Source organism: Rhincodon typus, chromosome 24 (genome assembly GCF_021869965.1).
Source record: "Rhincodon typus isolate 14 chromosome 24, sRhiTyp1.1, whole genome shotgun sequence".
NCBI classification, from domain to species: Eukaryota; Metazoa; Chordata; class Chondrichthyes; order Orectolobiformes; family Rhincodontidae; genus Rhincodon; species Rhincodon typus.
The window spans coordinates 23,002,552-23,015,665 of NC_063355.1; the positions used below are offsets into that span (position 1 = coordinate 23,002,552).

The 13,114-nt window shown below is 40.7% G+C and overlaps 1 protein-coding gene across 1 annotated transcript in view; it reads left to right on the top strand.

The window, feature by feature from the left end:
• LOC109935682 (MLX-interacting protein) overlaps positions 1–13,114 on the top strand; it is a 63,794-nt gene that overhangs the window by 20,808 nt on the left and 29,872 nt on the right. Inside the window, exons 10-11 of the mRNA XM_048611720.1 lie at positions 190–847; positions 10,131–10,237. Of these exons, the coding sequence (XP_048467677.1) occupies positions 190–847; positions 10,131–10,237 (765 nt within the window). The remainder of the gene's footprint in view (positions 1–189; positions 848–10,130; positions 10,238–13,114) is intronic.

The window sequence follows — 13,114 nt, forward strand, 5'->3', positions numbered from 1 at the left end:
TTCTACAATGTTCTCTAATCGGCGAATAAGAACTATGTTCTTTATCAGTTTTACTTCTGCTATTTTTTGGAGTGGCAGAAGATTATGTCTATTTATTTATATAGTTGGAATAATTTAATCCATCTTCAACTAAGCACTTATTCTCAATCAAAATTTTTGTCATTTATTATATAATTATGTTTTTTCAAGGAAGCTATCTTGCCAGCTAGCAATCTAACTGGCACGATGTCGTCAGTTAACATTGAGGAGGAACTAATTCCATCTCCTGGTCCTCCTTCAGTGATGGATCGTGGTAATACCAGCAATGACAATAGTAGTTCAAAATTCACGGCTTTTGCTCAGAGTCAAGAGTTTCGTCCACAGACAGCACTAAACAACCAGCAGACATTTTTGCTACTGTTTTCATCTGATGCGCCATCATCTCAGACTCCCCAAACCCAGCAACCAGAAACAGTCAAGTCTGAAGTGCCTTCCAACATGTCTCTGAATACCCAGTTGTTTGTAAGACCAGAGGATCAGAAGTTTACTTTGCCTGCTTCACCAACACCACCAGCGATTACTCATACTGCCTCATCTATGTTTACACAAATTCCTGCTGCTACTACATTCACCCAAAATCAGAATCTTCATCTTGCCACAAAACAACAAGGAGTGCCTTGTCATGTTACTATGCAGCCACCAAAAGTTTCTACACCTTTTGCTGTACCAAAAGCTGGCCCTTCTCCAGGGCTTGGAAATAGGCCTCCTAAACAGCTCCAGAAATTTGGTCCTGCATTGAAGTCAGACCCAGTTCCCATAGCACCTGCTCCTTCACCAAATGCCTTCTTAGCACAATTTTTGGCATCAGGTAAGAAAACTTTGACCTTAAATTTGATGTCTATTTTTTGCAATTTGTACTTTTATATGAGATAATGGACACTCAATTTGTTCATCAAGGTGATTAATATCAGGCTGTTTACCTGTTGAAATTAATAGAATCTAGGTTAGTGAAGGAAGTTTTGAAGGAAGTGAGGAAATTTTAAGGATACTCCACAATCTTTCAGTCTTCCCTTGACTTGCAGGAGGCTAAAATACAGGAAAATTACAAATATTGTGGCTTTGTTCAAGAAACTTTGTGAGGATAAGCCCAGCAATCACAGACTAGTCAGTTTTACTTTACTGTTTGGGAAAGCTTCTAGAGACAATTAGTCAGGATGGAATTGAAAAAAGTGGGTTGATCAGGAAGAGTAATCATGGATTTCTGAAGGGGAAATCATGTTTAAATAACGCTGGGGTTTTTTGAAGAGCTAACAAAAAGGCTTAATGAAGGTAATGCTGTTGATATGATGTATATGGACTTTAAGAAAGCATTTGATATAGTGCCACACAGCCAATTTGTGAGGAAAGTTATAGGTCATTGAATAAAGTGTAGTGGAGACAGGTTCAGTTGTGGCATTCCAGAGGGCATACAATGTTTTCAGCCAAATAATCAAAGTGCAAAGGTATGGGGAGGAAATAGTTTATGGCACTAGGTAATGATGTTTATTTAATGAGCCATTGCAGGCACAGTGGGCTGAATGGTCTCCTGTGCCAAAACACTGTGATTCTGTGAAATTTATTTTGCCGATTGCATGCTAATTTCCCAAAACGATTTTTTGTTTTGCTGGTTACAATATTTTCTTTGAATTCATCACTAAGTGGTACATAGTCTGAGCTTCGGCATTCTGTTGTGTAACTTAATGCTATCTTTGGGTATACAGACAAAATGATATTGTTACTTAGAAATGACATCAGCCCAGAAGGCAATTCTGCCCAATGTGCCTGTCCAGTTTTTTGTAAGAGTTAGCAATTACACCTGCTCCCTTGCTCTTCTGCCATAGTTCTACAAGTTTTCCTCTTTAAATGTATATGCAATTCCCTTTTGGTAAGTTGTTATTGCAGTCTTATGTAATGAGTGGTGCGCTCCAGGGATCAGTGCTGCGTCTCAACTGTTTACGGTTGATATAAATAGTTTGGATTAAGGGTTGGAAGGAATTGTTGCTAAATTTGCTGATAACACCAAGATGGTTGGGAAAGTGAGTTGTGTGGAAGATGTTAAGGGACTGCAAAAGGATCTGGATTATTTCAGTAAGTGGGCAAAGATCTAGCAAATGGGATACAATGTGGGAAACTTTGAAATTGTTTATTTTGGCAGGAGGAATAAAAAAGTATATTATCCAAATGGTGAGGAATTGCAGAGGGATCTGGGTGTATTGCAAAAGGCTAATATGCAGATATAGCAAGTATTTAAGAAAGCTGATAGAATATTACCATTTATTGCAAGCAGAGTTAAATGCAAGAGTATTTTTGAAGGTCATTTTTCAGTTATACAGGGCACTCTGGAGAGTATATCTGGACTACAATATAGAATATTAATCATATATTTAAGGAAGGATGGTAAAATGACGTGTTGGAAACTGTTCAGAGAACGTTTACCAGACTAATTCCTGACATGAGTAGGTATTCTTATGTGGAAAGTTTGAATGGCTAGGCTTATAGCCATCGAAGTTTAGAAAAGTAAGAGGTGAGTTGATTGAAACATATAACATCCTATAGGGTTGTCACAGAATAGATGTGACAAAAAGGAGTGACAGGCAGACACCCAAAGATTGTCACTTTAGGATGCCATGCCATACCACCACCCCCTCTGCCAGGGAGCCAAACGCTGCCATTGGGTCAGGCTGAGGATGCTGAGTAAGAGACCCCAGCAGGCAGGGTCCGTTTACTTGGTGAGCCACCAAAAAAGGCTTGCTAAAGTGATTTGAGGCAAACCGGCAAATCAGTCAGCTAGCTCTATCAATCTCAATGTCACCTGTCGAGACCCTGCCAAGATGTAGTGGTAGGGAAAGCAAAATTAAACAGTGAAGTCATTGCGGTGTGTGGCTGCCAACCTTCTGTGTAACATGACACTTAGTGCACATTTAGCACTTCCTAAAACAGACCTGTTGTCTGTCTCAATCTGTCGAAGCTTCTGACTGTTTATTTTCCTTGTAGACTACCCTGAGGGGTGCTGATCGCTGTGCATGCTCATAAGTACATCATTTGGAGCAGTGCAAAGTGCTCTGAGGCTGTCATTCTCTGGTGCCCTGTGGAAGGAACTCATCTCTAGAAAGCAGGAAATTAAACTGGATATTTGGGTTTCTGGAGTCAATTGGCTAAGTTTAGCCCCTCTTCATATCTGTAACGGATGAATGACCATTGCTGACTGAGGTTTGAGCCATTAAGTGCAGTCCCCTGATAATTCCATACTGATATTCTGGCCACGAAACTGAACAGAAGTTTGTTGGTACCCAGGGATCATATTCCATTGTAATTAATGGCAAGCAAAGTATCATAACATTTTAAAGATCAAGCAATCAGTCCTTTGAAAACAGGAAGCTTCTCCACTGTAATTAGCTCTTAGTCCTGTTTGTCCGCATTTGTTAATGTAAATTCTTTCACCCTGCAATCTAACTACGACTGGGTTTTCTTGGGCTGTCTACCTTGTCTTAGTACAGCCCAGGCTTCCCTAGCATCCTTATCATCAGCATTGATTCCTTCTGTATCTCACCTGCAATCTAACTACGACTGGGTTTTCTTGGGCTGTCTACCTTGTCTTAGTACAGGCCGGGCTTCCCTAACATCCTTATCATCAGCATTGATTCCTCCTGTATCTCTGTCAAGCTCTCTTCTTGTCTGAACATATGATGGCAGCCGCATTACCCCTACCTCCAATTTTACACTGTTGTGCAGGGATACGTTACGCAGGGCAAGGCACGCAGTCATTATTTCTGGAGATGCTGTCTGGCTGGTATTGGTGTCCTCCTGAATGGTCCAGGCAATTGTGGGGGGTGAATCTTCAGAAAACCAATAGTCTGTTCAGTGATAGTGATAGTCCTCGTGGATGTCTGGCATTGCAGCAATGTTTGGGCACCAGGGTCATTAGCTGTTCCTTTAGGAAATACTCTTGAAGCTCACAAGGCAGCCTTGGAGATGATTTTTGGAGAGCCAGGAACAAATCTTCGAGGAACTTTGGATTTGTGCACAATTTAAGCATGGTAACGGTTTCCTGGACAGCAGATGCACGTTTGCCGGAGTTGTTGACCATGGTCATTAAAGAGCTGGATATTGAGGGAATAGGATCCCTTCTTGTTCTAGAATCTAGCTGGTTAATGCCATGGAGCTTTGAGTGTCACATGCCTGCGGTCAATGGCAAAAAGAATTGGAAAAACAATATAATATTTAAATGAAGAGAGATTGCAGAAATCAGTTGCAGAAAGATCTGGGTTTCCCGGTACATGAATCACAAAATTACATCAAGTGCTGAAGAAGGCATATGAAATTTTGGTATTTATTGGAAGGGGATTAAAATATTAACGTAGAGATATTCTACTGCAGTTGTCTTGCCAAGGCAATATACCACATCTGGAGTACCGTGACAGTTTTGGATTGCTCATTTGTGTTAGAACAGTTCAGTCTTGGAATGAGAAGCTTTTCTTATGAAGGAAAATTGGGCCAAGATCTATTTGAGTTCACAAAAAAGAGAAATGATCTTGTTGAAATTTATAAAATCTTAAGGGGATCTGATACAATGGGTACTGGGTGTATGTTCCCTCTTCTAGGGACTAGAACAAGGGGACACAGCTTATACGAGGTGATAAGAAATCTCCCTTTAAAGATAGAAATGAGTGAAATTTTTTTTCTCTGAAGGTAATTAGAATGGTAAGTTGTCTTCCCCAGGAAGCAGTGGAGACTGGATCATTGAACTTATCCAAGGTCAACTTAAATAGATTTTTATGTAATAAAATAAAGAACTGCAAATACTGGAGATCTGAAACAAAAATAGGAATTACTGGCAAAATTCCGCAGGTCTGGCAGCATCTGTGGGGAGAAAGCAGAGTCCATGTTGTCGGTCCAGTGACTCTAATCTGTCCTGCTCAATTTCACCAGCAATTTCTGTTCAAATAGATTTTTGATCGATCAGGGAGTTGAGTTATTGGAGTGAGTGGGTAATAGACGGGAAAAAGGAATTGAAATTACAGCTAGATTACCCTATGTTCCTTTGGAATCACTAGGAATTAAAATAGTTAAAAATTTAATTAAAATTTTAGTTAAGTCAAAAAATTACATATTTGCCTGCCCTCTGCCATCCCTGGCAAAAGTAAAGCTTCTTTCTTAAGCACCATTTGTTAACATGTAAGTTGACCAATGCTGCAGACTCAACTTTTCAGCATTCTGTTTTGATGTGTCACATCACCCATAATTGGCGTTTCTTAAAAAGTTTTCAGCTTATTTGAAACTGTTAACTTTCTCTACTTAACTGGGTTCTGTTAATTGAATCCTTCTTGGATTTAATGAGAATGCTGAAATACTGCAGGAAGCCAATTGTTAACTCAATACTCTGCTTCCAGCAGTCATTTCTAGTGACAGGCAGTATTGTGATCTATTGCTGTTGTAGAATGAAATAGCCTAGACAGAAGCCTTTCAGTCTATCACACCTGTGCTAGCACTTTGAGGAGGTTGAATTTTGTCTCAATCTCCTGCTCTTTTCCAAGTAATTTTTTTCCAGTTATTTCCCTGATTTACTTTTGAAATGCGGTATTGCTGCTTTCATCGCCCTTTCAAGCAATGCATTCTGTCAAACAACTTGCTGTGCTCCTTTTTCAAAAAATTCCACATTGCCTGTGGTAATTTTGCCTGTTACCTATCTGTGTCTTTTCGTTACTGACTTTTCTGCCGTTGGCAGTTCTTCTTTACTTTGTCAAATCTCTTCATGATTTTGAGCACTTCTGTCAAATCCGTCTTCTTTGCTCAATGGAGAACAGCCCAGCTTCTCTCTTTTTTATATCAGAAATATACCTTATTCATAAAAATATCTTTATGTACGTAGTCACTAAAGCAGTTCAGTTCTGTACAATAGCATATGAAGAAATAAAACAAACGTTGGAGTTTGTCTGTATCCAGCATACAAACCAAAGGCATGTCTTTCTTGTACAAGACTATATTTATGTACATTTGAGGCATTGGAAGGGTCTGATAATTGAATAGCCTCCCATTTAACCTCGGCAGAAAGACCTTAGATGGTGGTCTTCCCCACTGCACCTTGGTGGCAGCTGCATCCCTCAGCACGTAATCCTGGACCTTGGAATGTGCCAGTCTGTAATATTCAGTGAAGGTCAACTCCTTGCTCTGGAAGATCTGCAAGTCTTGGGCAGACCAAAGAGTGTCTTTCGCAGGGTTGATGATCCTCAAGGCACAGTCGATGTTTGTCTTGGTGTGCGTCCCACTGCATCTTTCTCCATACTTTCTTCACAAAGGTACATTCCAGCAGGAGATGTGTGACAGTCCCTTAACCACCCCCATGTCCAGACCCCACTCCCCCCACCAGCCTGAGCTTTGAGGGCAGTGTGCATTGGCACAGAGAGTCTGGGCGTACATGAAGGATCTCACAAGTAGTGCCCTTCTCACCACCAGCCAAATGATATCTTGGTGCTTGTTGGAAAGTTTTGCCGATGAGACATTTTGCTAAATGTCTTTGACAGTATACTCCTAGCACAATCCAATAGGATCCACCCTGTCTTTTTCCAGCAGAGTCTTGAGGATGCTCTGCGCCAACCACTTCCTGAGGGACTTGTGGTCAAAGGTGTTTACAAATTTCTTCACAAAGGACAGGTGATACAGAATGGTCCAACTAATTGGAGCACTCTGCTGCAATGAGGCCAGTCCTATCCTTCGCAACACCAGGGACAGGTAAAACCTCAGTACATGGTGACACCTAGTGTTTGCATACTGAGAGTCTAAGCACAGCTTGATGCAGGTTTGTTATGCAGATGTGACAAAGGTGTGTTATCCAGAGCTTTATGCACGGTGTCCCTGCGGACAAAGTCTACCTTAGACTTTGGATGAAGTGGAAGATGGCTCAGGTGACTGCGATGGCACAGGTTCTGGGAATGGGCCAGACCTGCGCCATGTATAATAACAGAGAGAGTACCTCACACCCTGATGACCTGGTTTTTACATGCAGTGGAGATGGAGTGGTGCTCCCAAAAGCCAAGTTTCTGCCTCGCGTTGGTGATATGCTCCTCCCAAGTTTTTGCACACACACCGGGCCCTGAAAACCATATTCCCAGCATCTTCAGGTAATCTGCCCTGATAGAGAAGGAGATAAGGAATTGGTTGGCCCAGTTCCCAAAGAAACAACCCAGCTTCTCTACTTGCATGATATAACTGAAGCCCCTCATATCATTCTGCTAAATCTATTCAGTACCCTGTCCAATATCTTGACATCCTTTCTCAAGAATGGTTTCTAGAATTTATTGTTCTGCACTGGAGGTCTAACCAGTGTTATATTCCATTGTATGAATCATTGGTTGAATTTGTGCAACAATTCTGTTTCAATTAAAGACTTCTCAATTATGAATTTCTTATTTATTAGCCATTTATTTAATTTATATCAAATGCACAATGGATTCTAATTGGAAGCTGTTTTTTTTTTTAAAAAAGTGGGAAAACTGCGGTGTAGCTATCAAGTGACGACATAGAGGTGTGGTCCGTGAAGTTTAGTTCATGGATCCTTTCCCCCGCAGATCACTAAGTTTCTAGCATGGTGAGTCACCAAGAGTTCAGACCTAAAAGCATAAGGGGTGGAATTTAAGAGTAGTCACAGATTTGTTTTTCCTTAGCAAACAGCTCAAGTGTAGTTATGACTGAGTGTTGAAAGCAGATCCTAATTGCCAGTTTGGACATGGCTTGGAAAGGCCAAAAAGGATGAAGTGGATAAGCATTTATCTTTGCAGAAACCGTCTTCATGAAATTCTGATTCAAGCCATGTGATGAATGGTAGATATAACGGTTTGGAAATATGTCAAAAGCAAGTTGTTGCGTGAATTATAAGATTATAAGAAGTAGGAGCAGGAATAGGCCATGTGGCCCATTGAGCCACCTCCACTATTCAGTAGAATCAAGGCTGAGCTGATTTATGGCTGTAACTTCACTTTCTTGCCTGCTGCACTCCTTATACCTACCATAACCCTTGACTCCCTTGAACAAAAATATTTCCAATACCATTGTGAATATGTGACCCAGTCTCCACTATTATCCAGGAAGAGGATTCCAAAATCTAATAACCCTTTGAGAGAAAATCCTTCCTCATCTTTTCTTAAATGGGAGATCTACTATTTTTAGACTGTGCCCCCTAGTTCTAGACGCCCAAACAGTTCCCTCTTAAGAACTATATTGTTCAACTCTTCTAAACTCCATTGAGTATAGATCCAATCTGCTCAACCTTGCATTTCAAGAGAGCCCTTTGATCCCAGGAGTCAGCCAATTGAACCTTCTCTAAGCTGCTTCTGCATTTATATCCCTCCTTATGTAAGAACACCAAAACTATACATAGCACTTCAGTTGCGGTCTCACTTCAGCCCTGTACAGCTGTAGCAGCACTTACCTATTTTATACTTCATTTCTCTTGCATTGCAGACTTACATTCTATAAGCTTTCCTGATCAATTGCTGTGCCTGTATGTGATTTTTGTGATTGTACAGGTACAAAAGACATTTTTGTGGTTCATGTACAAGGGCATCCAAATCACTATGTACTTTAGCATCTGTAATGTCACTCATTTTAAATAGTATTCTGTTTCTCTGTTCTTTATGTCAAATTGGACAAGCTCCGATTTTCCCACATGATACATTACCTGCCAAATTACTTCATCTGTTTCTATCCCTTCAAAGTCTATATATCCATTTTGTATCAGTTGTACTTTTTCTTTGCAGAAGCACTAGACAGCAATTACAAAAGTCTATTTAGATTGTAGAGTTTAGTCCTTCCATTGAATATGCTTCTTAAATAGCTTGCTTCTATATGCAAGCATACAAGTTAGGAGCAGAAGTAAGCCATCTGACCCCTTTAGTCGTCTTTGTCATTCAATAAGATCGTGGCTGAACTGATTACATTTGGAATTGCATTTTTCCATCGCATCCACTCCCTCAACCTTTGATCCCCTTGCCTAACAAGAATCTATCTGCCCCTACCTGAAAAACATTTGATAATCCCACCTCGAATGCCTTCAGAGGCAGGGAATTTTGAAGTCTGAAAATCCTCTGAGAGAAAAAAAAAATTCTCCTCGTGTCTCAAAAGGGCGACATCTAATTTTTAAACAGCGCCACTTAGTTGTGAATTCATCCTCAAGAGGAAACATCCTTTCCAAATCATACTTGTTAAGACCAGTTAGAATGTTTTACATTTCAATGAAGTCACTAGGAAATAAGCCTAGCCTGTCTAAAGTTTCCTTGTAAGACAACCTGCTCATTCCAGTTATCAGTCTTGTACTTGCTTCTGAATGTCCTAGGCATTTACATTGTTCATTAAATGAGGGGACCAAAACTTTACACAGCATTGGGCACGTGGTCTCACCAATTCCCTATATGACTAAAGCATAACCTCCTTCCCTTGATGTTCACTTCCTACTGTAAAAAAGGATACCATTCCTTTCACCTTCTTACACACGGTGTTTCAAAGTGAAGGGGTGGAGCTGATTTTCTTTTAAATATTCGTTGGATTCTGTGCCAACAGAACCAAATGTCGGTAAAAGTTGTTCCGTCTAATTGAGCAGAATGCAACCTTTAGGATAGATGGCAATATGGACAATCTCATTGCAAACAATAAGTATTTGTCGTTCCTGATCTCCCTAATCTATTTACTTTATACTAACACAAAATGCTTTCTTCCTTTTAATGCAGAGCCTATTTATAATTTAGAAAATGTATATGGGATATCACAAAAATCATGTTTTTATTGTAGTCTTCAATTCATTTAAAATGCAAGTTACTCAATGTGATTGTGCCAGTTACTTTTCTTTTTGATAGATGTTGTAATGACAGTATTATGACATTTTTTTGCATTTAATTAATGAGTAACACAACAAATGTTATCTTAGAAAAGTTTAGAGTTTTGGTACCTCTTGATCTGATCACCTTACAGAGTTGAACTAAAACAGACAACCTACTTTTTCTCGATTTATCAGACAGCCTTTTTTTTGTATTTTTGAATAAAAAGTGAAAGTTGAAAATAGTGTTGAACTGAAGGCTTTTCAGATGTTGCACAAAATAGAAAAATCTAATTTTCTTTTGCAGGTTCTAGTGCTGTTCTTGTGACTTCAAGCCCATTAAAACACGAAAGAGTACTGGCTTGTGCGGGTAGCCAGCCTAGTGTTGTTATCACACCAGCTGCCATTGCCACGGTAAGCTGTCCTTTGCATAGCTCAAGATTTATTGTATCCTCTGAGGGGAACCGCTTGGTAAATTTAAGGTGGTGCTCTTCAACATAACCGATTTCTATGAAACATAAATGTAATTTATTTCAGATTTATAACAGCTAGTGAATTTACCATAATTTAAAACAAAATTGTGCCTGTGAAGTTTAATAATAGAATGGATTTCATGTTGTCAATCAGGCAATTTCAAGTCAGTAGAGGGCGCTTCATTCTTTATCAACCCATTCTAGATGCCTCCAATGAATTAAATCACATAGAGCAGACAAGATACAATTTTTGGAATAATGTTGAGGCCTTTGTGTGAGAGCCTATGAATGGCACATTAGGTAAAATTCTCATATCCCTTGCTTTTTCCAATTACTTTATTCTCTGCTATTTAATCTTATACCAATGGGAATAGTTCTGCCATGTTTGCAGAAACATCAGTAACTTGTATTTTCGTCCGAAGGTACTTAAGGAGCATTGTAAATAAAATCTGGCACAGAGAGTCACATAGGAAAACATTGGGGTAGATGACCAAAACTTGATCAACATGAGAAGTTTTAAGGAGCGGTTTTTAAAAGACCAAAGCAAGTTAGAGAAGCAAAGAGGTGTTCACAATCCGGTTTTGTTATTAGAGAAAATAGATTTGAGTGACAAGCACATTTTATGGTATTTGTGTCTATTTTAATTTTTGTTATGTTAATTTCTCGATCAGGGTGAGTCTAATGAAGAGTTGATGCCTACTTAGCTGAGTGACCTCCTCATATTGTTTTGACATGGTTGACCATGCCATCCTTCCCCCAACACTCTTTGCTGTTGTCCAGCTGAGGGTGGATTGTGCATTCCTGGTTCCATTCTTATCAGTGTAATTGTAACTAGAGAATCACCTACAGTGATTTCTCTTGCCATTCCCAAGGTCACTTTCCGAGATGGCCTTCAGTGTTCCACCCTTTCTAAACTTGAGGTCATCAAAAGCCCTGCTGGGATCTTTCAAGAATTCAGGTAATTTTGGAAGATTACAACCAATGTATCGATTATCTTTGCAGCTGGTTGTATAAGACTCTAGGGTGCAGGCTGCCAGGTCAGCGGAGCATTTCAACTCAAGTCCCAGTAATTTTCACAGTACCATTCACCTTGTGGCTGTGATTGTTTTTAAGTTCTTTTTCTCCCCCTTTTTTTAGTTATTCTTGGAATGCTTTTTGCATCTTCAACTATTAAGACTAATACAGAATACCTGTTCAACACTCCTGTCATTTCAGTGTTTCCTGTTAATTTTCCGGTTCTTCCTCCAGGATCCTAACTCTCACTTGAGCAAATCTTTTCCTTTCTGTAATCTGTTTTTCCAGTCTTTGTCTTTATACCCTTGTAATTGCCTTTATTTAAGCTTGAGGCACTACTCTTAAGCCACATTTTGCTGCTGGTAATGATTGTGAAATTCTGTCATGTTGTGATCCATGTTGTCTACAGGCTCCTTTAGTATTTAGTCATTTATTGATGTTGTCCCATTACACAATGCCAGACCCGAAATAGCTTGATTCTTGGTTGGTTCTACATTGCTTTGCATTAAACTTGTCCCAACAACACTCTAAGAACTCAAGTTACCTTTGCAAAGTTTCCTCCAATCTATGTGAAGATTAAAATGACTTGTGCAGTAGCTATCTTTCAAGTCCATAGCTTTTCTTCATGCATATTTACCCCCCCGTGAAGTTACTGTGAGAGGGTGTTTTAAACTACTCCAGAAATGACTTTTATTCTTTGCTGTCTTTTATCTCCACCCAAATTGATTGCTGTTCTGAACCAAGGCTATTTGCCTCTACCACACTAATCTTACTCTTTAATGACAGAGCTCCTCCACCGTTTTTCTTTCATTTTCTTTCCGTTCCTTTTGCAATATTTTGAATATTTAGGTCTCAGCGATATTTGTGTAATGGCAATCAGATTGCACTTATGACTCAATAAGAATAAATTTGAGACAACAAGGTGCAGGGCTGGATGAACACAGCAGGCCAAGCAGCATCATAGGAGCAGAGAGGCTGACGTTTTGGGCCTAGACCCTTCATCAGAAAAGGGGGAGGGGAAGGGGGTTCTGAAATAAATAGGGAGAGAGTGGGAGGCGGATAGAAGATGGATAGAGGAGAGGATAGGTGGAGAGGAAACAAACAGGTCGAAGAGGCGGGGATGGGGCCAGTAAAGGTGAGTGTAGGTGGGGAGTTAGGGAGGGGATTGGTCAGTCCAGGGAGGACGGACAGGTCAAGGGGGTGGGATGAGGTTAGTCGGTAGGAGATGGAGGTGCGGCTTGAGGTGGGAGGAGGGGATAGGTGGGAGGAAGAACAGGTTAGGGAGGCAGGGACGAGCTGGACTGGTTTTGGGATGCGGTAGGGGGAGGGGAGATTTTGAAGTTTGTGAAATCCACATTGATACCATTGGGCTGCAGGGTTCCTAAGCGGAATATGAGTTGCTGTTCCTGCAACCTTCGGCTGGCATCGTTGTGGCACTGCAGGAGGCCCAGGATGGACGTGTCGTCTGAGGAATGGGAGGGGGAGTTGAAATGGTTCGCGACTGGGAGGTGCAGTTGTTTATTGCGAACCGAGCGTAGGTGTTCTGCAAAGCGGTCCCCGAGTCTCCGCTTGGTTTCCCCGATGTAGAGGAAGCCACACCGGGTACAGCGGATGCAGTATACCACATTGGCAGATGTGCAGGTGAACATCTGCTTGATGTGGAAAGTCTTCTTGGGGCCTGGGATGGGGGTGAGGGAGGAGGTATGGGGGCAGGTGTAGCACTTCCTGCGGTTGCAGGGAAAAGTGCCGGGTGTGGTGGAGCTGGAGGGGAGTGTGGAGCGGACAAGGGAGTCACGGAGAGAGT